The sequence below is a fragment of the Heteronotia binoei genome, chromosome 10 (genome assembly GCF_032191835.1).
Source record: "Heteronotia binoei isolate CCM8104 ecotype False Entrance Well chromosome 10, APGP_CSIRO_Hbin_v1, whole genome shotgun sequence".
Taxonomy (NCBI): domain Eukaryota; kingdom Metazoa; phylum Chordata; class Lepidosauria; order Squamata; family Gekkonidae; genus Heteronotia; species Heteronotia binoei.
In genome coordinates this window covers 4006776-4032967 of record NC_083232.1, presented here as the reverse complement: position 1 = coordinate 4032967, position 26192 = coordinate 4006776, and the positions used below count along the sequence as shown (strand labels likewise).

Sequence of the window (26192 nt, the reverse complement as noted above, 5' to 3'; positions counted from 1 at the left end):
ACTCCCCACTCCCCAGCCAAGTCCCCCTCTTGAGTTGGAGGACCCCCTTCCGTCTCCTCCCTTTCCTGACACTGTTGCCCCCTCTCGCCTTGAATTCCTCCCCTGTCCCTTTTGGCCCCCTCCGTTGCTAGGAGCTCGTCCTGGAACCGGTGATGAAGCGGGCCAAGTACGAGAACATCCGGCACACCAACACGCTGAAGCAAGTCAACAACCATCACAACACCGTCTTGAAACAGTGGAGGGCTCTGAAGCGCCTGCTGACCTCTCAGCGTTCTGCCTGGGCTGACCGGTAGGGTACTGAGTTCTTTCTCCTACAGCTGGGTCAGAATCTCTCTTGACACTGTGATATATCAGCCTCGACTGAGGGTCCCACCCAAGGCCATAGGATCATAGAGTTGGAAGGGACCTCCAGAGTCATCTAGTCCCAACCCCCTGCACAATGCAGGGAACTCACAAATACCTCCCCCTAAATTCACAGGATCTTCATCGCTGTCAGATGGCCATCTAGCCTCTGTTTAAAAAACCTCCAAGGAAGGAGAGCCCACCACCTCCCAAGGAGGAAGCCTGTTCCACTGAGGAACCGCTCTAACGGTCAGGAAGTTCTTCCTAATGTTGAACTGGAAACTCTTCTGATTTAATTTCATAGAATCATAGAGCTGGAAGGGATCTCCAGGGTCATCTAGTCCAACCCCCTGCACAATGCAGGAAACTCACAAATACCTCCCCCTAAATTCACAGGATCCGCATTGCTGTCAGATGGCCATCCAGCCTCTGTTTCAAAACCTCCAAGGAAGGAGAGCCCTCCATCTCCCAAGGAGGAAGCCTGTTCCACTGAGGAACCGCTCTAAACTCACAAATCCCTCCCTCTAAATTCACAGGATCTTCATTGCTGTCAGATGGCCATCTAGCCTCTGCTTAAAAACCTCCAAGGAAGGAGAGCCCACCCCCTCCCAAGTAGGAAGTCTGTTCCACTGAGGAACCGTTCTGACTGTCAGGAAGTTCTTCCTAATGTTGAGCCCGAAACTCTTCTGATTTAATTTCATAGAATCATAGAGCTGGAAGGGGCATCCAGGGTCATCTAGTCGAACCCCCTGCACAATGCAGGAAACTCACAAATACCTCCCCCTAAATTCACAGGATCCGCATTACTGTCAGATGGCCATCTAGCCTCTGTTTCAAAACCTCCAAGGAAGGAGAGCCCACCACCTCCCGAGGAAGCCTGTTCCACTGAGGAACCGCTCTAATGGTCAGGAAGTTCTTCCTAATGTTGAGCTGGAAACTCTTCTGATTTAATTTCATAGAATCATAGAGCTGGAAGGGATCTCCAGGGTCATCTAGTCCAACCCCCTGCACAATGCAGGAAACTCACAAATACCTCCCCCTAAATTCACAGGATCCGCATTGCTGTCAGATGACCATCCAGCCTCTGTTTCAAAACCTCCAAGGAAGGAGAGCCCACCAGCTCCCAAGGAGGAAGCCTGTTCCACTGAGGAATTGCTCCAATTGTCAGGAAGTTCTTCTTAATGTTGAACCAGAAACTCTTCTGATTTAATTCCAACCCATTGGTTCTGGTCCTACCTTCCAGGGCCACAGAAAACAATTCCACACCATCCTCTATAGCAGGGGTGGCCAAGAGTAGCTCTCCAGATGTTTTTTTGCCTACAACTCCCATCAGCCCCAGCCATTGGCCATGCTGGCTGGGGCTGATGGGAGTTGTAGGCAAAAAACATCTGGAGAGCTACCATTGGCCACCCCTGCTCTGTAGGACAGCCCTTCAAGTCCTTGAAGATGGTGATCAGATCACTTCTCCGCTGCGTCCTCTCCAGGTTAAGCATGCCCAGCTCCTTCAACCTCTCTTCGTACAACTTTATAGATACCCACCAAAACTTTTCCCAGCCCCCACCAAGTGTTTCTAGGAAATGGGTGAGACCAGGCAGGATACTTTCTAGCAAGGTTTCTGATTGGCCAATGGAGATCTGTTTGGTTGTGCAGGTTAGAAGAACGTTTTGGCAGCAGCTGCCACGGAGTTATGGTTTTGTTATCTCGGTCACGTCTTTTTCACTGTGTATTTTTTAATTACCCCTCTTCCCCTTTGAGCGGCCCCGTGGCGCAGAGTGGTAAAGCAGCAGTACTGCAGTACTATGATCTGAACTCTCTGCTCAAGACCTGGGTTCGATTCCAGCAGAAGCTGAGTTCAGGTAGCCGGCCCAAGGTTGACTCAGCCTTCCATCCTTCCGAGGTCGGTCAAATGAGTCCTCAGCTTGCTGGGGGGGAAGTGTAAAAGACTGGGGAAGGCAATGGCAAACCACCCCATCAAAAGTCTGCCGTGAAAACAGCATCACCCCAGAGTTGGAAATGACTGGTGCTTGCACAGGGGACTACCTTTACCTTTAAGAGCCCCGTGGCACAGAATGGTAAAGCTGCAGTACTGCAGTCTGAGCTCCCTGCTCACAACCTGAGTTCAATCCCAGCAGAAGCTGGGTTCAGGTAGCCAGCTCAAGGTTAACTCAGCCTTCCATCCTTCCAAGGTCGGTCAAAGGAGTCCCCAGCTTGCTGGGGGGGAAGCGTAGATGACTGGGGAAGGCAATGGCAAACCACCCCGTTAAAAGTCTGCCATGAAAACGTTGTGAAAGCAACGTCACCCCAGAGTCGGAAACGACTGGTGCTTGCACAGGGGACCTTTCCTTTCCTTTTAGCATTCAGTGGCCCCGTGGCGCAGAATGGTAAAGCAGCAGTACTGCAGTACTGTGGTCTGACCTCTCTGCTCACGACCTGAGTTCGATTTCGGTAGCCAGCCCAAGGTTGACTCAGCCTTCCATCCTTTCGAGGTCGATAAAATGAGTCACCAGCTTGCTGGGGGGAAAGCATAGATGACTGGGGAAGGCAATGGCAAACCACCCCGTCAAAAGTCTGCCGTGAAAACATTGTGAAAGCAATGTCACCCTAGAGTCGGAAATGACTGGTGCTTGCCCAGGGAACTACCTTTACCTTTAAGAGCTCCGTGGTGCAGAGTGGAAAAGCTGCAGTACTGCAGTCTGAGCTCCCTGCTCACGAACTGAGCTCGATCCCCAGTGGAAGCTGGGTTTTCAGGTAGCCGGCTCGAGGTTGACTCAGCCTTCCATTCTTCCGAGGTCGGTCAAATGAGTCCCCAGCTTGCTGGGGGGAAAGCGTAGATGACGGGGGAAGGCAAGGGCAAACCACAACCACCCCATCAAAAGTCTGCCGTGAAAACATTGTGAAAGCAACGTCACCCCAATCGGAAACGACTGGTGCTTGCCCAAGGGTCCTTTCCTTTCCTTTCCTTTCCTTTCCTTTCCTTTCCTTTCCTTTCCTTTCCTTTCTTTCCTTTCCTTTCCTTTCCTTTCCTTTCCTTTCCTTTCCTTTCCTTTCCTTTCCTTTCCTTTCCTTTCCTTTCCTTTCCTTTCCTTTCCTTTCCTTTCCTTTCCTTTCCTTTCCTTTCCTTTCCTTTCCTTTCCTTCCCTTCCCTTCCCTTCCCTTCCCTTCCCTTCCCTTCCCTTCCCTTCCCTTCCCTTCCCTTCCCTTCCCCTTTGCACTGCCTTTTCTCCTCTGTGTGTGACTCCAGAAGCACTCCAACCACCAATCATGCAGGCATCTGAATTAAAACTTATGCCCACAAACTATACAGTGTGAATGTCTTTGGGAGATCTGGCTTAGGACCTTTTTTCCCCTCAATGGAAGGACACTAGAGGTTGTTTGTGTAGGAATCACTCCTCCTCTTCTCTTCAGGGATCCTCCAGAGATGCACTGGAAGCTCTCGGGGGCAGAGACCTACTCTCGGATGAGGCTGAAGCTGGTCCCCAATTACAACTTCGACAGCCACGCGGAGGCCAGCGCGCTTCGGGACAACCTAGGTAAGGAGGAACCACGGGGGGGAGAAAAGAGCGGGTTTTTTTGTGGTTGAGATAAAATGGCGCCACAGTGGGATGGAGGCAATCTTCTACATCCTCTGAGCCAGGTTTGTATGGGTAGCAGCTCATGCCTGGGCCAAAGAGAACATCTGAAGATGTTTTTATTTATTTATTTATTTATTTATCTGAGATTTATATCCCGCCCTTCCCACCAGGTGGCTCAGGGCGGCTTACAACATGTAAAACTAACATAAAAATATAAAATTAAGCATTAAAAATTAACATTTTGTAATTTATAGTTAAAAATCTAGGCAATTGTTATGTACATAAATGTTAAAATCATACAGCCGTCTTAAAGCTACACTCAATTCAAATTCAATTTCAGGTTCAGTATTCGATGTTCAGTGTTCAGTGCCGGTTAGTTGTGGGCCAGCAGGTAGAGGGCTGTCTTACAGGCCCTGCGGAATTGGGTAAGGTCCCGCAGGGCCCTTACCTCTTCCGGCAGCTGGTTCCACCAGGATGGAGCCATTACAGAGAAGGCCCTGTCCCTTGTAGCTTTCAAACGGGCTGGATCTGGATCAAATGTCTGCTGGATCAGACCAGTGAGGATCCACCTAGTCCAGCCCCCATCTCACACAGCGGCCAAATTAGTTGCCTTGGCGGGCTAACCAAGATATAGAAGCTGAGAGATCTTCTGGCGGCTGCCCAAATGCCATTCCTGGTGGAAAGCAGGGCTCTGGACCGATTGAGAAGAGCCTGCTGGATCAGACCAGTGAGGGTCTGTCTAGTCCAGCCTCCTGTCCCACAAACTGGCCAGCCAGTTCCTCTGGAGGGCCAACAACAGGGCAGAGAAGCCAAGGCCTTCCCATGAGAAGAACATCAGAAGAGGCCTGCTGGGTCAGACCAGTGAGGATCCATCTAGTACAGCCTCCAGTCTCACACAGTGGCCGACCAGTTCCTCTGGAGGGCCAACAACAGGGCAGAGAGGCCGAGGCCCTCCCCTGATAAGAACATCAGAAGAGCTCTGCTGCGTCAGACCAGGGAGGGTCAATCTAGTCGAGCCTCCTGTCTCACAAACTGGCCAACCAGTTCCTCTGGAGGGCCAGCAAGAGGGCAGAGAAGCCGAGGCCTTCCCCTGAGAAGAGCATCAGAAGAGCCCTGCTAGATCAGACCAGTGGGTCCATCTAGTCCAGCCTCCTGTCTCACACAGTGGCCAACCAGTTCCTCTGGAGGGTCATCAACAGGGCAGAGAGGCCGAGGCCTCCCCTTGAGAAGAGCATCAGAAGAGCCCTGCTGGATCAGACCAGTGAGGGTTCATCTAGTCCAGCCTCCTGTCTAACACAGTGGCCAAGCAGTTGCTCTAGATGGCCAACAACAGGGCAGAGAGGCCGAGGCCTTCCCCTGATAAGAACATCAGAAGAGCCCTGCTGGGTCAGACCAGGGAGGGTCCATCTAGTCCAGCCTCCTGTCTCACACAGTGGCCAACCAGTTCCTCTGGAGGGCCAACAACAGGACAGAGAGGCTGAGGCCTTCCCCTGAGAAGAGCATCAGAAGAGCCCTGCTGGATCAGACCAGTGAGGGTCCATCTAGTCCAGCCTCCTGCTTCACACAGTGGCCAGCCAGTTCCTCTGGAGGGCCAACAACAGGACAGAGAGGCTGAGGCCTTCCCCTGATAAGAACATCAGAAGAGCCCTGCTGGATCAGACCAGGGAGGGTCCATCTAGTCCAGCCTCCTGTCTCACACAGTGGCCACCCAGTTCCTCTGGAGGGCCAACAACAGGACAGAGAGGCCGAGGACTTCCCTTGATGTTGCTTCTTGGCTCTGGGATTCAGGAGGCATGTGCCAGATTTGCTACATGGCTTCTGACCTAGCAGTTGTCACAGTGTTTGAGTTGTGCTGTCACTTGGCATTCTTACTGAGTTTCTGAAGCAGGCCACCCCTACCCCCCACTCCCCACCCAGCCAGCATAATAAAATGTCTGGCTATGACCGAAAAGTCACGTTGGATCAGGCCAGTGGCCCATCCAGTCCAACACTCTTGGGTCACACAGTGGCCAAAAAACCAGGTGCCATCAGGAGGTCCACCAGTGGGGCCAGGACACTAGAAGCCCTCCCACTGTGCCCCCCCAAGCACCAAGAATACAGAGCATCACTGCCCCAAGACATGAGAACATAAGAGAAGACGTGTTGGATCAGACCAGTGGCCTATCCAGTCCAACACTCTGTGTCACACAGTGGCCAAAAAACCAGATACCATTAAGAGGTCCACCGGCTGGGCCAGGACACTAGAAGCCCTCCGACTGTCCCCCCCGCCTCCCAAGCACCAAGAATACAGAGCATCACTTGCCCCAGACAGAGAGTTCCAGCTATACCCTGTGGCTAATAGCTACTGCTCCATATGTTTATCCCCTCTTGAAGCTGGCTATGCTTGTAGCCGCCGCCACCTCGTGTGGCAGTGAATTCCACGTGTTAATCTCCCTTTGGGTGAAGAAGGACTTCCTGTTATCCGTTCTAACCCGACATCTCAACGATTTCATGGCGTGCCAACGAGTTCTTGTATTGTGGAAGCGATTCAAGCCAGATCTATTAGATCCAAATGGAATGCTGCAGCTATGAACTGCGATGGGAATGGGCCTTTTCACTTTAACCACTAACTACTAAATGATAAAAATCTTCCTAGCTGTTCATAGTCCATAACACGCATGGGGAATGGTGATTGACCCATCCCCAAGGAAAACGTCCCATTTGGATGTACCTGTTATCTTTTTTTTTTAGCAACAGCAAGCCTTTATTGGCATAGAACAGATTTAGCAGTAAAAATAGCAATATAAATAATATAAAATCCTAGATAATAGAGTACATAGGGAAGCTAATATACATAAAATAAGTAAAATATATGTGATTTCAAGTTTAGCAAAATTAAATAATTAAAACAAATAAAATATGGTCCTTCCAGAACCACTTTCTGTCGGATTTCCATGGCCTGTTGAAGAAATCTAGCAACCGTTAAAGTTAACTCAGAGCAAGAGTCATTTAAAAGTTTGTGGACTTTGGCTGAATCAGCACAGCCCAACATATCTGCTAAAATATCTTTCAGATATATACGACGAATATCATCATAAAGGGGACAGTTCAATAATACATTACCATCTGCTATCTTATTTGGTATATTTAACAGGACTGAGTACTCTAATAGACATTGTCTTTGTAATCCCAAGTGCACTGAAACTATTTCCCATGTACCTGTTATCTGTTGAGGAGATGAAAGACAGCCTCTAGAAGTACCCCATACCGGCTTCTTAACCGGCCCTTCCTTAGAGTGGGTTCCTCTTCCTTCCAGGTGCTGATTACTCACCGAAGCCCACGGAGGCCTTTTCCCTGGCAGTGGCCAAGGAGGCGAAGGTCAGTAAAATGCAAGATGACCAACTGGCGGAAGAGGAGCTACTGTTCCCGGACAATCAGTAAGTTGCCGTTTCTTCTCTCTTGCAATGCACTTTTGGATAAGAACATAAGAAGAGCCCTGCTGGGTCAGACCAGAGGCTCATCCAGTCCAGCACTGTGCTCACACAGGGGCAAAACTAGGAAGCCCGCAGGCGGGATGACCCCAACAGCACCCTCCTTTGTAATTAAGATGCACAGTGCCTCTGGAACGAAGGGGGAGTCTCCACCATGGCTCAGTGGTAGAGCCTCTGCTTGGCATGCAGAAGGTCCCAGGTTCAATCCCCGGCATCTCTTGTTGAAAGGACCAGAGAGGAGGTGATGGGAAAGACCTCTACTGGAGACCCTGGAGAACCGCTGCCAATCGGAGTAGACAATACTGACTTTGATGGACAGACGGTGGATTCAGTAGAAGGCAGCTTTATGTCTTCATGACTAGTAGCCATGGATAGCCCCATCCATGAGAGCTGGTTTGGTGTAGTGCCTAAGTACGTGGACTCTTATCTGGGACAACTGGATTTGAATCCCCACTTGCACCTGCTGGAATAGCCTTGGGTCAGCCATAGCTCTCATAGGAGTTGTTCTTGAAAGGGCAGCTTCTGGGAGAGCTGTCTTTCAGCCCTACCCACCTCACAGGGCAGGGGTGACCAAACTGTGACTCAGGAGCCATATTTGGTTCTTTCACACGTACTTTGTGGCTTTTGAAGCCCCCACTGCCCTGTCAGCTGGCTTGAAGAAGGCATTTGTCTCTTTAAATCTCTTCTCCAAGCCAAGCTAGCCATCAGCTTGGAGAATGCATTTAAAGTTAAAGCTGCTTTCTTTCCATCTCTCCCTCCCTCTCCCCATCTGTTTTCCTTCCTTCCTCCCTCCCAAGAACATAAGAGAAGCCATGTTGGATCAGGTCAATCGCCCATCCAGTCCAACACTTTGTGTCACAAAAGAACATAAGAGAAGCCATGTTGGATCAGGCCAATGGCCCATCCAGTCCAACACTCTGTGTCACATAAGAACATAAGAGAAGCCATGTTGGATCAGACCAGTGGCCCATCCAGTCCAACACTCTGAGTCACATAAGAACATAAGAGAAGCCATGTTGGATCAGGCCAGTGGCCCATCCAGTCCAACACTCTGTGTCACATAAGAACATAAGAGAAGCCATGTTGGATCAGGCCAGTGGCCCATCCAGTCCAACACTCTGTGTCACATAAGAACAGAAGAGAAGCCATGTTGGATCAGGCCAAAGGCCCATCCAGTCCAACACTCTGTGTCACATAAGAACATAAGAGAAGCCATGTTGGCTCAGGCCAATGGCCCATCCAGTCCAACACTCTGTGTCACATAAGAACATAAGAGAAGCCCTGCTGGATCAGACCAGTGACCCATCCAGTCCAACACTCTGTGTCACATAAGAACATGAGAAGCCATGTTGGATCAGGCCAGTGGCCCATCCAGTCCAACACTCTGTGTCACATAAGAACATAAGAGAAGCCATGTTGGATCAGGCCAATGGCCCATCCAGTCCAACACTCTGTGTCACATAAGAACATAAGAGAAGCCCTGTTGGATCAGGCCAATGGCCCATCCAGTCCAACACTCTGTGTCACATAAGAACATGAGAAGCCATGTTGGATCAGGCCAGTGGCCCATCCAGTCCAACACTCTGTGTCACATAAGAACATAAGAGAAGCCATGTTGGATCAGGCCAATGGCCCATCCAGTCCAACACTCTGCGTCACATAAGAACATAAGAGAAGCCCTGTTGGATCAGGCCAATGGCCCATCCAGTCCAACACTCTGTGTCACATAAGAACATAAGAGAAGCCATGTTGGATCAGGCCAATGGCCCATCCAGTCCAACACTCTGTGTCACATAAGGACATAAGAGAAGCCATGTTGGATCAAGCCAAGGGCCCATCCTGTCCAACACTCTGTGTCACATAAGAACATAAGGGAAGCCATGTTGGATCAGGCCAAGGGCCCATCCTGTCCAACACTCTGTGTCACATAAGAACATAAGAGAAGCCATGTTGGATCAGGCCAGTGGCCCCTCCAGTCCAACACTCTGTGTCACATAAGAACATAAGAGAAGCCCTGTTGGATCAGGCCAATGGCCCATCCAGTCCAACACTCTGTGTCACATAAGAACATAAGAGAAGGCATGTTGGATCAGGCCAATGGACCATCCAGTCCAACACTCTGTGTCACATAGGAACATAAGAGAAGCCGTGTTGGATCAGGCCAATGGCCCATCCAGTCCAACACTCTGTGTCACATAGGAACATAAGAGAAGCCATGTTGGATCAGACCAGTGGCCCCTCCAGTCCAACGCCGTGTCCCTCCCTCCCTATCTTGCAGCTCTGAAACATCTGACATTCATGCCTTGCGGCTCTCAGACATCTGACATTTGTTCTATGTGGCTCTCACATTAAGCAGGTTTGGGCACCCTTATCACAGGGCGTCTGTTGGTGGGGAGGAAGGGAAAGGAGATTGTAACCCCCGCTGAGACTCTTGAGTACAGAGTGGGGTATAAATCCAATATCGTCATCTTCTTTTCTGTGAATCTGTCCACTCCCCTCTCAATGCCTTCCGATACGTTCTGTAGCAGTGAGTTTCACAGATTAACTCTGCACTGTATGAAGAAGTACTTCCTTTGGGGTGGAAAGCTGACTTTGGACACGACGGAAGGGCAGCTTCTGGGCTCCCCTCCAGGCAATGCTTACCGAAAGCTCCCCTCCCCTCCTAGGGTGGAGAACAAAGAGCAGAGTCTGCGCGAGAAGCTGGTGATCTCGGAGGACTGCGAGCTGATCACCACAGTGGCCGTGGTGCCAGGGCGCCTGGAGGTCACCACCCAGCACCTCTACTTCTACGACGGCAGCAGCGACAAGGAGGAGACTGAGGAAGGTATCGATCTCCCAGCATGCTCTGCAGCAGAGCCAACGGCGTTCCTGCCGTGGTTCCTTTCCGTCTCTCGTGCCAATCAGGGGCCAGTCGAAATTAGGTTCTTGGTAGGGTGGGACTTCAAGGGTCGGGTTTAAAAACCTCCAAGGGAAGAGAGCCCACCACCTCCCAAGGAGGAAGACTGTAGATTTATACCCCGCCCTTCTCTCTGAATCGGAGACTCAGAGCGGCTCACAATCTCCTTTCCCTTCCTCCCCCACAACAGACACCCTGTGAGGTAGATGAAGATATTGGATTTATATCCCGCCCTCCACTCCAAAGAGTCTCAGAGTGGCTCACAACCTCCTTTACCTTCCTCTCCCACAACAGACACCCTGTGAGGTGGGTGGGGCTGGAGAGGGCTCTCACAGCAGCTGCCCTTTCAAGGACAACCTCTGCCAGAGCTATGGCTGACCCAAGCCCATGCTAGCAGGTAAAAGTGGAGGAGTGGGGAATCAAACACGGTTCTCCCAGACAAATGTCCACACACTTAACCACTACACCAAACAGGAGGAAGCCTGTTCCACTGAGGAATCACTGTAACGGTCAGGAAGTTCTTCCTAATGTTGAACCAGAAACTCTTTTGATTTAATTTCAACCCATTGGTCCTGGGACCTTCCGCTTGCCAAGGAGATGCTCAGCTCCATTCTGTGGCCCCGGAAGGTAGGACCAGAACCAATGGGTTGAAATTAAATCGAAAGAGTTTCCGGCTCAACATTAGGAAGAACTTCCTGACCGTTAGAGCGATTCCTCAGTGGAACAGGCTTCCTTGGGAGGCGGTGGGCTCTCCTTCCTTGGAGGTTTTGAAAAAGAGGCTAGATGGCCATCTGACAGCGATGCAGATCCTGTGAATTTAGGGGGAGGGGTTTGTGAGTTTCCTGCATTGTGCAGGGGACTGGACTAGATGACCCTAAAGGCCCCTTCCAACTCTATGATTCTATGACTCTTTCTCCTTTCCTGGTGGCAAACTGTGGCTCAGTGGCCAAGAATGGCCACGTGAGAAGGGAAGATAGAGAAACTAAGCATGCACTGCATGAATTTTGCTTGTCTGTGTCAGAGAGAGTAAATGCCGTGCCCCGTTTGCCCCCCTCTCCCATTCCAGGAATTGGGTACGATTTCAAGCGCCCCCTATCTCAGCTCCGAGAACTGCACCTTCGCCGGTACAACCTCCGCCGGTCTGCTCTGGAGTTCTTCTTCATTGACCAAGCCAACTACTTCCTCAACTTCAAGAAGAAGGTAAAGATTTATCCCCGTCAACTCCTATTTCTTATCTTCAGATTCTCCCCCTTGGAGGGCTTTTGGGGTTCTGCAGACCCTGAAGCAAAAAATCCAGAAAGAATAGCTGGGTGAAGAGCAACCAAAATGACAAAAAAAAAAAAAAAAAGATTTAAAGTTTTAACTCTTGAAGCGAATATTGGAAGTCACCAATGTAGTGAGCATCAAGAAGAAGATACTGAATTTATATCCCACCCTCCACTCCGAAGAGTCTCAGAGCGGCTCACAATCTCCTTCACCTTCCTCCCCCACAACAGACACCCTGTGAGGTAGATGAAGATATTAGATTTATATCCAGCCCTCCACTCCAAAGAGTCTCAGAGGGGCTCACAATCTCCTTTCCCTTCCTCCCCCACAACAGATACCCCTGTGAGGTAGATGAAGATATTGGATTTATATCCCGCTCTCCACTCCAAAGAGTCTCAGATGGACTCACAATCTCCTTTCCCTTCCTCCCTCACAACAGACACCCTGTGAGGTAGAAGAAGATATTGAATTTATATCCCACCCTCCACTCTGAAGAGTGTCAGAGCGGCTCACAATCTCCTTTCCCTTCCTCCCTCACAACAGACACCCTGTGAGGTAGAAGAAGATATTGAATTTATATCCCACCCTCCACTCTGAAGAGTCTCAGAGTGGCTCACAATCTCCTTTCCCTTCCTCCCTCACAACAGACACCCTGTGAGGTAGAAGAAGATATTGAATTTATATCCCACCCTCCACTCTGAAGAGTGTCAGAGCGGCTCACAATCTCCTTTACCTTCCTCCCCCACAACAGACCCCCTGTGAGGTAGATGAAGATATTGGATTTATATCCCACCCTCCACTCCGAAGAGTCTCAGAGGGGCTCACAATCTCCTTTCCCTTCCTCCCCCACAACAGACACCCTGTGAGGTAGAAGAAGATATTGGATTTATATCCCGCCCTCCACTCTGAAGAGTCTCAGAGGGGCTCACAATCTCCTTTCCCTTCCTCCCTCACAACAGACACCCTGTGAGGTAGAAGAAGATATTGAATTTATATCCCACCCTCCACTCCGAAGAGTCTCAGATGGACTCACAATCTCCTTTCCCTTCCTCCCCCACAACAGACACCCTGTGAGGTAGAAGAAGATATTGGATTTATATCCCACCCTCCACTCTGAAGAGTGTCAGAGCGGCTCACAATCTCCTTTCCCTTCCTCCCTCACAACAGACACCCTGTGAGGTAGAAGAAGATATTGGATTTATATCCCACCCCGCACTCCGAAGAGTCTCAGAGCAGCTCACAATCTCCTGTGGCAGCCATTTTGTGATTGTGCTGCCACGCTGTGTCAGAATGTCAAAGGTGTCCACAGGCTGGAAAAGGTTGTTGACCCTTAGTCTTTAAAGTGCTACTGGATTCAAATCTAGTTCTGCTGCTGCAGACGAAAATTTATGCCTACCTCAAAAACAGTGTGCAAGCTTTCAAGTTCTCTAGAACCGTTCTTGCTAAAAAAGGAAACCAGAAAGAAAGGGATAGGAAGGGAGAAGAGACAGCACCAAAGATGCATTTGATTCATTCATGAACCTGGGGTTTCAGAATACTTTATCGGGGAAGTTTACCTGCTTATTGCCTTCTGGTTTGTTTGCCCCTTGCAGGTCAGGAACAATGTGTATTCTTCCATCCTTGGCCTGCAACCCCCAAACCAGATTTACTATGGCAGCCGTTCTCCTCAGGAGCTACTGAAGGCCTCTGGCTTGACTCAGGTGCTTAATTCCACATATTCTTTCCATGGCAACCAAAAATCTCCCCAACACGCACACCCCAGTCCACCCATATTATAACTTTGATGTTTTCGTACTACTGAGGGATGATGATGAAGAAGGTATTGGATTTATATCCCGCCCTCCACTCTGAAGAGTGTCAGAGCGGCTCACAATCTCCTTTATCTTCCTCCCCCACAACAGACACCCAGTGAGCTGGGTGGGACTGAGAGAGTTCTCCCAGAAGCTGCCCTTTCAAGGACAGCTCTACGAGAGCTATGGCTAACCCAAGGCCATTCCAGCAGCTGCAAGTGGGGGAGTGGGGAATCAAACCCGGTTCTCCCAGATAAGAGTCCGCACACTTCACCACTACACCAAACTGGCTCTCTATGAGAGCTCTGGCTGACCCAAGGGCATTCCAGCAGGTGCAACTGGAGGAGTGGGGAATCAAACCCGGTTCTCCCAGATAAGAGTCCGCTCACTTAACCACTATGGCTGACTGAAGGCCATTCCAGCAGCTGCAAGTGGAGGAGTGGGGAATCAAACCTGGTTCTCCCAGATAAGAGTCCAGGCACTTAACCACTACACCCAACTGGCTCTCTATGAGAGCTCTGGCTGACCCAAGGCCATTCCAGCAGGTGCAAGTGGAGGAGTGGGGAATCAAACCCGGCTCTCCCAGATAAGAGTCCGCACACTTCACCACTACACCAAACTGGGGTGAAGCAGAAGCAACTGAGCTTGGAAAAATCCAAACAGGTCATTAGATATGCAGGGGATTCGGAACCAAGAGAAGTTCTTGAAATAAGTTGAGAGGAAGATCAAAATCTAGAGCAGTCAGCCCTCATTGGGTGTGAGCCAGGCGAGAACAGATTTCCATGGGGAGATGTGAGCGAAAGCCCTTGGCCATGTGCTGAATACATCTCCCTCATCCCTAAGAACAGAGCAGTTTCTTCTCCCCAAAGCTAGGTGGTTAGCAGACATGATTTCCCATCAACATCCAGGGCCTCATCAGAAGCATTCTCCAGCTATCATTGGCTTTAGAAAGTAGGATCAGACCTTGCAATATCTCCATGGCCAACAGGTTTCCTCAGGGACCATTGCTTCCTATAATGCCTTTTCATTGAGGCCATTTTGCAAAACTGGGGACTCCTTATAGAACTCCTAAAGAGTTCTCCGTGACCCCACCATCCCTTGGAGACTGTCTCTTTCCCCGTCTACCCTGGTGCAGAACTTCCGTCACCCCCCGCCCCTGCCCCATCACCGTTCTGTTACCTCAGATCCTTCAAGGGCTTTTTTCCTCTCTTTCAGAAATGGGTTTACCGGGAGATCTCCAACTTCGAGTACCTCATGCAGCTTAACACCATTGCAGGCCGCACCTACAACGATCTCTCTCAGTATCCTGTGGTAAGGGTTCGAGGCAGGAACCAACTTCCATTATTTACTTTATTTTAAACATTCCAAACAATCTTCAAGGGGCAGCCCCGGGGAGAGCACATTGCAGCAGTCAAACCTAGATGCAGTAATTTCATCTAGACGGCACCGGTTTTTTTCTCTTTTGGGCCACAAGAAGATAAAGCTAGGTTTCCCCCTCCCTCTTTGTCCCTGTTTAGTTTCCATGGATCCTGAAGGATTACATCTCGGAAACACTGGACCTCAGCAACCCCGCCGTGTTCCGGGATCTTTCCAAGCCCATTGGGGTGGCCAACGAGAGACACGCCAAGGATGTCAAAGAGAAGTGAGTGCGATATTTATTTGAGGGAAGAGTCACCTTCCCATCTTCCATGGTTGGACACAGAGGTATGTTGCTAGAAAGGGGGCAGGAGGGTGCTCTTTTCCCTTGGGACAACCCCATGTTTGATCCTAGCAGAAGAAGAATTGCAGATTTATATCCCGCCCCTCTCTCTGAATCAGAGACTCAGAGCAGCTTACAATCGCCTACATCTTCTCCCTCCACAACAGACACCTTGTGAGGTGGGTGGGGCTGAGAGGGCTCTCACAGCAGCTGCCCTTTCAAGGACAGAGTCTCAGAGTGGCCTGCAATCTCCTCTCCCTTCCTCTCCCATAACAGACACCCTGTGAAGTGGGTGGGGCTGAGAGGGCTCTCACAGCAGCTGCCCTTTCAAGGACAGAACCTCAGAGCAGCCTGCAATCTCCTTTCCCTTCCTCTCCCACAACAGACACCCTGTGAGGTGGGTGGGGCTGAGAGGGCTCTCACAGCAGCTGCCCTTTCAACGACAACCTCTGCCAGAGCTATGGCTGACCCAAGGCCATTCCAGCAGGTGCAAGTGGAGGAGTGGAGAATCGAACCTGGTTCTCCCAGATAAGAGTCCGCACACTTAACCACTACACCAAACTGGCTCTAGCAGATCTGAGAGGATATCTTGCACCACTTCCTGTGAGTGGCATGTGTTATTTTAAAAAAGATCCCACATATTTGGACCAAGCAGAATGGAGGCTCTGAAGAGACACTTTGCTAGCCAGGTCAAGTTGTCCTGTATGTGTTTGTGTATGTGTGATTCTGTCTTAAATTTTAATATATTAATTGTGTCAAAACTTTCACGTGAAGCCAGACGGCCAGTGGCAAACAGGGACGGTTTTCAGTTCAGGTGTGAATTATAAGCCCCCCCCCACCCCCTTCCACTTCCTTATCCCATCTGCTTCCAAAGCCCAATTTCCCACATAGATTCCCTCAGACAGAAGCAGGCTTTGGTATTGGGAGAACTGGATTTGAATCCTGATTCAGTCAAGGTGGTGCCTTAGATGAGGCCCTCAGCTCTTAGAATTGGTTTCCATGCATAAAATGAACATTGCCACACACTCATGAGGGTTCCAAAAGCACGGGACCCGTGAGAACCTTCAGGGGAAGGGAATTCCATTTCCCCCACCCCCCCCACAGTGGACACTGCTTCTTCCCCTCATACTCTGCCCGGCTTCCCTCCCCTCCCCAACCCATCCAATCATTTGGTTTCCCCTACCTTCTAGCTGCCAATCCCCACCTCTTCTTTTCCTTTAGCTCTTCATAATGCTCTGTCTGCACATGGGTAAATACAGGGGTCGTTTTGTAGGGGAAAAGGTGGTGAAGCTCATCCAGGGTTTGTTATGCAGCTGCACCTACTATTCAGTGGACAAGGTGGGAAGGAGGAGGTAGAACTGTCAGAAAGGATCAGGAGCTGTGCTCCTGTGAGCTCCCGCTGAATCCGAGGCATGGGTAAATAGAACATAAGAGAAGCCATGTTGGATTAGACCAATGACCCATCCATTCCAACACTCGTGTCACACATAAGAACATAAGAGAAGCCATGTTGGATCAGACCAATGGCCCATCCAGTCCAACACTCTGTGTCACATAAGAACATAAGAGAAGCCATGTTGGATTAGACCAATGGCCCATCCAGTCCAACACTCGTGTCACACATAAGAACATAAGAGAAGCCATGTTGGATCAAGCCAATGGCCCATCCAGTCCAAAATTCGTCACACAGTGGCCAAAAAAATTGTATATATATACACACACTGTGGCTAATAGCTACTGATGGACCTCTGCTCCATATTTTTATCTAACCTCCTCTTGAAGCTGTCTATGCTTGTAGCTACCACCACCTCCTGTGGCAGTGAATTCCACATGTTAATCACACTTTGGGTGAAGAAGTACTTCCTTTTATCTGTTTTAACCTGACTGCTCAGCAATTTCATCGAATGCCCATGAGTCACATAAGAACATAAGAGAAGCCATGTTGGATCAGGCCAAGGGCCCATCCTGTCCAACACTCTATGTCACATAAGAACATAAGAGCAGCCATGTTGGATCAGGCCAATGGCCCATCCAGTCCAGCACTCTGTGTCACATAAGAACATAAGAGAAGCCATGTTGGATCAGGCCAATGGCCCATCCTGTCCAACATTCTGTGTCACACAGTGGCCAAAAAAACCAAGTGCCATCAGGAGGTCCACTAGTGGGGCTAAAAGCCCTCCCACTTTGCCCCCTGTGTTGCAGGTTTCATTTTTTCAGCTCTTAAATGTTGTTTGTAACTCCATTACGGCAAGCCACGGGATCTCCCATGTTCAACACAGAACCCAACCCTGGTCTGTGATTCACACAAGAGGGCAGTCTGTTGTTGGTAGAGAGGTGAGACAGTCATCCACAGTCTGGATCCCAGTGCCAGGAGGCCAAATCAGGGGAAGGCCTTGGCCTCCATGTCCTTTGGTGGCCCTTCAGAGGAACTGACAGGGCCCCTGTGTGAGAAAGGATGCTGGATTAGATGGACCACTGGCCTGATTCAGAAGGCCTCGGCTTCTCTGCCCTGTTTTTGGCCCTCCAGAGGAACTGGCTGGCCCCTGTGTGAGACAGCAGGCTGGAGTAGATGGACCCTCCCTGGTCTGATCCAGTAGGGCTCTTCCAATGTTCTTCTCAAGGGGAGGCCTCGGCCTCTTTGCCCTGTTCTTGGTCCTCCAGAGGAACTGGTTGGCCCCTGTGTGAGACAGGAGGCTGGACTAGATGGACCCTCCCTGGTCTGATCCAGCAGGGCTCTTCCAATGTTCTTCTCAGAGGAATGCCCTGTTGTTTGTCCTCCAGAGGAACTGGTTGGCCACTGTGTGAGACAGGAGGCTGGACTAGATGGACCCTCACTGGTCTGATCCAGCAGGGCTCTTCCAATGTTCTTCTCAGAGGAAGGCCTCGGCCTCTTTGCCCTGTTCTTGGTCCTCCAGAGGAACTGGCTGGCCACTGTGTGAGACAGGATGCTGGACTAGATGGACCTTCACTGGTCTGATCCAGGAGAGCTTTTCTTATATTCTTGCGGTGTTAGGTCAACTCTGAATCCCAACCTGGGCCCTGGCTGTCCTTCCATTTTTGGCTGCTTCTGTTTCCTTAGGTACGAGAGCTTCGAGGACCCCACAGGCATGATCGACAAGTTCCATTACGGCACTCACTACTCCAACGCGGCTGGCGTCATGCACTACCTGATTCGCACCGAGCCCTTCACGACCCTCCACATCCAGCTGCAGAGCGGAAGGTGAGCAGGAGAGAGCAAGCCCAGCTAAGAACCATCTAGAAGCTGCGTGGTTGAGATTTTCCTCATCATTTATGCAGGGGTGGAATTCTAGCAGGAGCTCCTTTGCATATTAGGCCGCACACCCCTGATGCAGCCAATCCTCCAAGAGCTTACAAGGCTCTTTTTTTGTAAGCTCTTGGAGGATTGGCTCCATCAGGGATGTGTGGCCTAATATGCAAAGGAGCTCCCGCTAGAATTCCACCCCTGCATTTATGTAAGGACGCTGGGAATGCAAGGCGATTTCGAGGTGTCTTTCCTCACACAGCTCTCTCGGGCTTTTTTTTTCTCATTAAAATAAAAGATCAAGCTGGAAGACCCAAGTTTCTACCCATTTTACAGAGCGAGAAGGAGACACTGGGTCATCCGCTGCAACTCAGTGTTCCCTCTAAGCGGAGTTAATGTGAGCCAGCTCAGTTCTTTGGCCTCCGGCTCACACGTTTTTGTCTCCGCCCAGGGAGAATGGCTCCAGAGCAAACTGGTTTATGTAGCAGTCAAATTGCTTGCTCACAAGTCAGATTGCTTGCTCACAACAAGAGCCGGTTTGGTGTAGTGGTTAAGTGTGTGGACTCTTATCTGGGAGAACCGGGTTTGATTCCCCCCTCCTCCACTTGCACCTGCTGGAATGGCCTTGGGTCAGCCAGAGCTCTCTTATCTGGGAGAACCGGGTTTGATTCCCCACTCCTCCACTTGCAGCTGCTGGGATGGCCTTGGGTCAGCCAGAGCTCTCTTATCTGGGAGAACCGGGTTTGATTCCCCACTCCTCCACTTGCACCTGCTGGAATGGCCTTGGGTCAGCCATAGCTCTGGCAGAGGTTGTCCTTGAAAGGGCAGCTGCTGTGAGAGCCCTCTCCAGCCCCACCCACCTCACAGGGTGTCTGTTGTGGGGGAGGAAGGTAAAGGAGATTGTGAGCCGCTCTGAGACTCTTCGGAGTGGAGGGCGGGATATAAATCCAATATCTTCTTCTTCTTCAGTAGCTCACAAAGTAGAATTTTTGCTCACAAGACCTCACAGCTTAGAGGGAACACTGCAGCGATTGTTTACTTTAGCTAGGACTATGTCCCCGCCATCTGCAGTAGTAGAGGGGAGGTATAAAGGGACTCCTTATGCACTTAGGCTCTGTTCCTATTCCCAGCCTGAAATAGATTCTCTGGAGCATATATTTTTTAATTGTTCCTTTCATACAGCGAGCCAAAGGGAAATTACAAGCCCACTGTTGGAAAGGTTCCCTGGCAGATCATATAAACTCAAATTAGACCATCTTCTGTCAGATAGGAACCAGCAAACGACGAGACAGGTGGCTAGGTTCTGTTCCCGGGTTTATAAAGAACGCAAAAAATGAGACAAATAGGCCAAACTGTAAATCTTTTAACAAATTTTAAAATGACTTTTTAAAATTGTTTAAAGGATTAAATAATGATCTTTTAAATTTACCGTTATAACCCTCAAGTCATCCAATTTTAACATGCGGTTCTTTGTGGGATTTTTTTATAAGGTGCTTCTAAGGTTGTTCTAGATCAAGGGCGGCCAACGGTAGCTCTCCAGGTGTTTTTTGCCTACAACTCCCATCAGCCCCAGCCATTGGCCATGCTGGCGGGGGCTGATGGGAGTTTTAGGCAAAAAAACATCTGGAGAGCTACCGTTGGCCGCCCCTGTTCTAGATGACTAAAATGTTCTGGCCAATGATTGTAACAATAAATTGAACTGCAGCAAATGGCTTTGGAACGGGGCAGTTTCTACCTCTCATCAGGAACCAAGTGTAGCGCTAGGGAAACAGATTTGCTTTTAAGACAGGAGACCCCAACACTGTGCCCCTGGGCACACCTTGGTGCCCTCCACTACTTCTTCTGGCACCCGCCAAGTGTTTTTAGAAAGTAGGTTAAGCTATAAGGCTTCCGATTGGCCGCTGGAGATTTGATTCGGCTGAGCAGATTTTTTTTTAAAAGGTTGCTTTGGCAGCCGCTGCCACCACAGCACAAGGATCTTCACAAAGCAACTGAAGGCAAGCCGAGGCAGCCATTTTGGGGTTGGCTCCGCCTCCTGCAGCAGCCATTTTGTGCCTGCGGCCACCATGCTGTGTCAGAATTCCAGCGATGACTGCGGGCTCAAAAAGGTTAGGGATCCCTGTTCTAAGACTCAGTACCTGGGCAAATGCTGCAGACAGACAGCTTCTGACATGCCTACATTCCTACCCCCTAAGTATGAAATGATGGGTCTTCTAGGGTTGCCAGGTGCGGGCAGGGGATCCTCTGGTATGGAGACCCTCCCTCACCTCAGGGCTATCAGAAAGTAGGGGGGATGACTGCTGGGAACTCCATTATAAAATCAAGAGTTTAGCACCAAACTCATTTTTTGATTGTTTTTCTTATGAGTTTTTATAGAATGGATAAATGAAAATATGCATTGTTTTTTAACCGTTTCTAGTGCTTTTATGCTGTAAACCTCCCTGAGCCGGCTTCGGCAGGGAGGGCAGGATATAAACCAAATCAAATAAATAAAATACCCTGTAGAGACCGAGCCCCAAAGGTATATTGGAGAATCAAGCTGTATGTATCTAGGGCTCAGGGGGCCATTTGTTGAAGTAGAGGCAGCAAATTTCCAGCATAGTTGCGGGTGCCTCTCCTTAAAAAGCCCCTCAGGTTTCAAAAAGATTGGACCAGGGAGTTCAATTCTATGAGCCCCAAAAGGAGGTGCCCTCGTCCTGCATTATTTCCAGTGGAGGGAAGGCATTTAAAAGGAACACAGTCCCTTTAAATGTGACGGCCAGCACTTGCTTCAAAGTTCAACTGCGCTTCTTCCCTCCCCTCTTCCGGAACCTGATGGTAAGGCCCCCCGCCGGCTTGGCGGCCTCCCCTGGCAACCCTACGTCTGTTAGCCCTAGTTCACGGTTAACCCCAGTTAGCAGAAGGACCAGCATCTTGACTCGCCGTTTCTGCCGTCAGGTTTGACTGCTCCGACCGCCAGTTCCACTCCGTCCCCGCGGCATGGCAAGCCCGCATGGAGAACCCCGTGGACGTTAAGGAGTTAATCCCGGAATTCTTCTACTTCACGGACTTCCTGGAGAACCAGAACGGTAAGGAAGTCCAAAAGTTAGGCCGGGTCAGGCAGAAGGCCCAACCAGTTGAGCGTTCTGTCAGCCAACAGAGAGCAAACAGGAAACTTACCTACCAGCCTCCAAGGGTAGGAGCCAGCCACCACTCCAGTGGTGGCGGCCTTTTTCTGCGCCTGGAAATATCTGCGGGAACTGCACTGGCTGCCAATTGTGTACCAGATTCGTTACAAGGTGCTGGTTATTACCTTTAAAGCCCTATATGGCTGAAGACCTGCCTACCTTAGGGACCGTCTCTCCCCATATGTTCCCCAGAGGGTACTGAGATCTGGTTCGCAAAATCTATTGACAATCCCTGGGCCGAAGGAGGCCAAACTGAAAGCTACACGAGAAAGGGCCTTTTCGATCACAGCCCCCCACCGGTGGAACCAATTCCCAGAAGAGGTGCAGGCCTTGCGGAGCCTTACCCAGTTCCGCAGGGCCTGCAAGACTACCCCCTTCCAGCTGGCTTTTTCTTCATGTGGAACCTATTGTACCGCCGTCACGTAAAATTGTAAGATGAGTAACATCGGGACTGTAGCGCCGAACTAATTTCTTGGAATTGAATTTGATGGTTTTAATTAGATGGTTTAAATGTAATAATATATATGTGAACTGTAATATATAATTTGTTATGTAGCCAGTGTGCTTTTATTATTGTATTATTGCAATGTTTGTATTTTATATTGTGCTGTGTGAGCTGCCCTGAACCTGCTTCGGTGGGGAGGCGGGATATAAACTGGAGAGCCAGTTTGGTGTAGTGGTTAAGTGTGTGGACTCTTAACTGGGAGAACCGGGTTTGATTCCCCACTCCTCCACTTGCAGCTGCTGGAATGACCTTGGGTCAGCCATAGCTCTGGCAGAGGTTGTCCTTGAAAGGGCAGCTTCTCTGAGAGTCCTCTCAGCCCCACCCACATCACAGGGTGTCTGTTGTGGGGGAGGAAGGTAGAGGAGATTGTGAGCCCCTCTGAGACTCTTCGGAGTGGAGGGCAGGATATAAATCCAATATCTTCATCTACCTCATAGGGTGTCTGTTGTGGGGGAGGAAGGTAAAAGAGATCGTGAGCCCCTCTGAGACTCTTCGGAGTGGAGGGCGGGATATAAATCCAATATCTTCATCTACCTCACAGGGTGTCTGTTGTGGGGGGAGGGAAGTTAAAGGAGATTGTGAGCTGCTCTGAGACTCTTCGGAGTGGAGGGTGGGATATAAATCGAATATCTTCATCTACCTCACAGGGTGTCTGTTGTGGGGGAGGAAGGGAAAAAAGATTATGAGCCACTCTGAGACTCTTCGGAGCGGAGGGCGGGATATAAATCCAATATCTTCACCTACCTCACAGGGTGTCTGTTGTGGGGGAGGAAGGTAGAGGAGATTGTGAGCCGCTCTGAGACTCTTCGGAGTGGAGGGCGGGATATAAATCCAATATCATCTTCTTCTTCTATTATTATTAACTATTATTATTATCATCTCCCCAGGGCTTTTTTTTGTAGCAGGAACTTTTTTGCATATTAGGCCACACACCCGAACACAATACAATACAATAACCTTTATTGGCATGGTATCGAACATAACAGGGAACCAATCCATCCCTCAAATGGCAATTTGCAAATACATTAAACGCCTCCTAGATGCTAGATATCAAAAAGATTGCAACAGTTTCAGTCGCCAGTTGGTTCCGAGTTGACAACAAGAAGACATTTCTATTATATTTGTCGGGCTTTGCTGTTTGCTCACTCAAACCGGGGTCAATGACGATGGAGCGCAGGTCAGAGTAAAAAGTACAGTTTAAGAACGCAATGTTCTAAAGTTTCTGTCTCTGGACATGCACAGTCTGTTAGCACAGGGAGCTTTATGGAATCTTCCAAGAAGTATCGCAGATGGTAGCACATTGAACCTAGCTTGCGAACAGGCTCTGTGTTGCCAAGGGGCCGTGAGATGTTCATCCCTATACCCAGGAGGTAAAACCCCCAAACTCAGGGGTGAACATCTGATGTAGCCAATCCTCCAAGAGCTTACAGGGCTCTTCGTACAGAGCCTACTGTGAGCTCCAGGAAGATTGGCTGCATCGGGGTATGTCAGGACTTTCCTTGCAGCAGGAAGTCCTTTGCATATTAGGCCACACACCCCTGATGTAGCCAATCCTCCAAGAGCTTACAGAGCTCTTAGTACAGGCCTATCCCCTAATATTGCTATCCCCGGACCAAGGAAGGCCAGGCTGGGCTCTATACAGGCCAGGGCCTTCTCAGTGGCAGCACCACTGCGGAACGCTCTCCCTGAGGCCATAAGAGCCCTGCGGGATCTCTCCCAATTCCGCAGGGCTTGTAAAACCGAACTTTTTAAACAAGCCTGTAACAACTAGGGGAGAAGGCTGCCGCTTTTATAGCGACTCCACCAGAAGGACCACCAACAGATAAATGGAAAGCCCGGTATGACCTGAGCCGCCTACGCTTTTGATATGTTGTAAAGCGCCAATATTTTGCTTTAAATTGTTTTCAATTGGAAATTGTTTTATTTATTTATTTGTGATTTATATCCCGCCCTTCCCACTAGGTGGCTCAGGGCGGCTTACAACATGTAAAATCTAACATAAAATATAAATTATGGATAAAAATTAGTCATTCACAGTTTACCTACTAAAAAGCTAAACAATCACATAGTTACATTTAAAACATTCAAGACATACGGCGGTCTTACATCTCCACTCTGTTTCAGTTTCAGTGCTGGCTAGTTGTAGGCCAGCCGGAAGAGGACTGTCTTACAGGCCCTGCGGAATTGCACAAGGTCCCGCAGGGCCCTTACCTCTTCCGGCAGCTGGTTCCACCAGAACGGGGCCATTACAGAGAAGGCCCTGTCCCTTGTGATTTTCAGCCGGGCTTCCTTTGGCCCGGGGACAACCAGGAGATTTTGAGTTCCCGATCTCAGTACTCTTTGGGGCACGTGTGGGGACAGATCGTCCTTCAGGTAGGCAGGTCCTAGGCCATATAGGGCTTTAAAGGTGATGACCAGCACCTTGTACCGAACTCGGTGAGATATTGGCAGCCAGTGCAGAGCCCGGAGCCCCGGCTAAATTGTTGCGTCTTCTCGTTTTCTATCGGAAACTGAGATGTTGGTTTCGTTTTGATTGTTAGCCACCCTGAGTCCGTTTGGAATGGGCGGGATACAAACGGAAAGGAAATAAAGTAAGTAAATAAATATACAAAGGAGTTCCCGCTACAAGGAAAAGCCCTGCATCTCCCAAAAGTGGAACCTACTCTCTGTACGTAATGGCCACTGACAAACCTTCCCCACGTGTCTTTTTTTCCAAATGGGTTATGAGGCAGGGAGGGGCCGTGGCTCAGTGCTTTGCCTGCACAAGATTCCAGGTTCAATCCCTGGCATCTTCGGTTAAATAGTTAAGAAGGACCGGGCAGAATATAACGTGAAAGGCTTCAACCGGAGACCCTGGAGAGCCGCTGCCACTCTGAGCAGACCGGACTGACCTTTGTTAGAATGACGGTCTGATCCAGTGTAAGGCAACAGTGAGTGCCACAGGTCCCTCCCCATAATAATATTCATATTAGGAGCTCAAGCCGTTTCAGAGTGTTGGACTAGATGGGCCATTGGCCTGATCCAACAGCGCTTCTCTTATGTTCTTATGTGACACAGAGTGTTGGACTGGATGGGCCACTGGCCTGATCCAACATGGCTTCTCTTATGTTCTTATGTAGGTCAATCCCACTTCATTTGAAGTCCTGACTTCTGATTCTTTTGCCTTTGAACATATGAAGCTGCCTTATACTGAATCAGACCCTTGGTCCATCAAAGTCAGTATTGCCTTCTCAGACTGGCAACGGCTCTCCAGGGTCTCAAGCTGAGGATTTTCACACCTATTTGCCTGGACCCTTTTTTGGAGATGCCAGGGATTGAACCTGGGACCTTCGGCTTACCAAGCAGATGCTCTACCACTGAGCCACCGTCCCTCCCCTTTGTAGTGTTTGGCAATGTGGCTTGAAAATGCCCCCGTGATGGGACAACGGGAAGGATCGAAATCTGGTTTGCATCCAGTGCATTCAGCGGCTCCCTTTCATTCTCTTGTAGGTTTTGACCTGGGCTGCCTTCAGCTGTCAAACGAAAAGGTGAAGGATGTGGTCCTTCCCCGGTGGGCAAAGTCTCCTGAGGATTTCATCCGCAAGCACAGGAAAGCTCTGGTAAGGAGGGGCAACCCCCAAGCTCCGTGGCAGGGCTTTAGGTTTCCGGGTTAAGATTTTATCAATAGAAACATACTGCTCATACTAAACATACTAGATCTCATCTAGTCCAACCTCCTGCACAGTGCTACGTCCCCTCCACCACTGCTTCCACAGGGATCATACCTCTGTGCCTAGAGGAAGGTTAAAAAATACCCTCCAAGATCCCTGGGCCAACCTTGCCTGGACGAAAATTCCTTCCTCGTCCTCAAATCCTAGAATCATAGAGTTCAAAGGGACCTCCAGGGTCCTCTAGTCCAACCCCCAGCACAATGCAGGAAACTCACAAACACCTCCCCCTAAATTCACAGGATCCTCATTGCTGTCAGATGGCCCTCTAGCCTCTGTTTAAAGACCTCCAAGGAAGGAGAGCCCACCACCTCCCAAGAAGGAAGCCTGTGGGAACTTAGAATCATAGAGAAGAAGAAGAAGAAGATATTGGATTTATATCCCGCCCTCCACTCCGAAGAGTCTCAGAGCGGCTCACAATCTCCTTTACCTTCCTCCCCCACAACAAACACCCTGTGAGGTGGGTGGGGCTGGAGAGGACTCTCACAGCAGCTGCCCTTTCAAGGACAACCTCTG

The 26192-nt window shown here is 49.8% G+C and overlaps 1 protein-coding gene across 4 annotated transcripts in view; it reads left to right on the top strand.

The window, feature by feature from the left end:
- NBEAL2 (neurobeachin like 2) overlaps window positions 1–26192 on the top strand; it is a 354508-nt gene that overhangs the window by 294905 nt on the left and 33411 nt on the right. For all 4 annotated transcript variants that reach the window (XM_060247903.1, XM_060247901.1, XM_060247900.1 and 1 more), the window contains 11 exons: window positions 132–289; window positions 3748–3872; window positions 7210–7330; window positions 10051–10208; window positions 11347–11480; window positions 13139–13246; window positions 14552–14647; window positions 14854–14978; window positions 18115–18255; window positions 21235–21365; window positions 25459–25568. In XM_060247903.1, coding sequence (XP_060103886.1) covers window positions 132–289; window positions 3748–3872; window positions 7210–7330; window positions 10051–10208; window positions 11347–11480; window positions 13139–13246; window positions 14552–14647; window positions 14854–14978; window positions 18115–18255; window positions 21235–21365; window positions 25459–25568 — 1407 coding nt within the window. The remainder of the gene's footprint in view (window positions 1–131; window positions 290–3747; window positions 3873–7209; window positions 7331–10050; window positions 10209–11346; window positions 11481–13138; window positions 13247–14551; window positions 14648–14853; window positions 14979–18114; window positions 18256–21234; window positions 21366–25458; window positions 25569–26192) is intronic.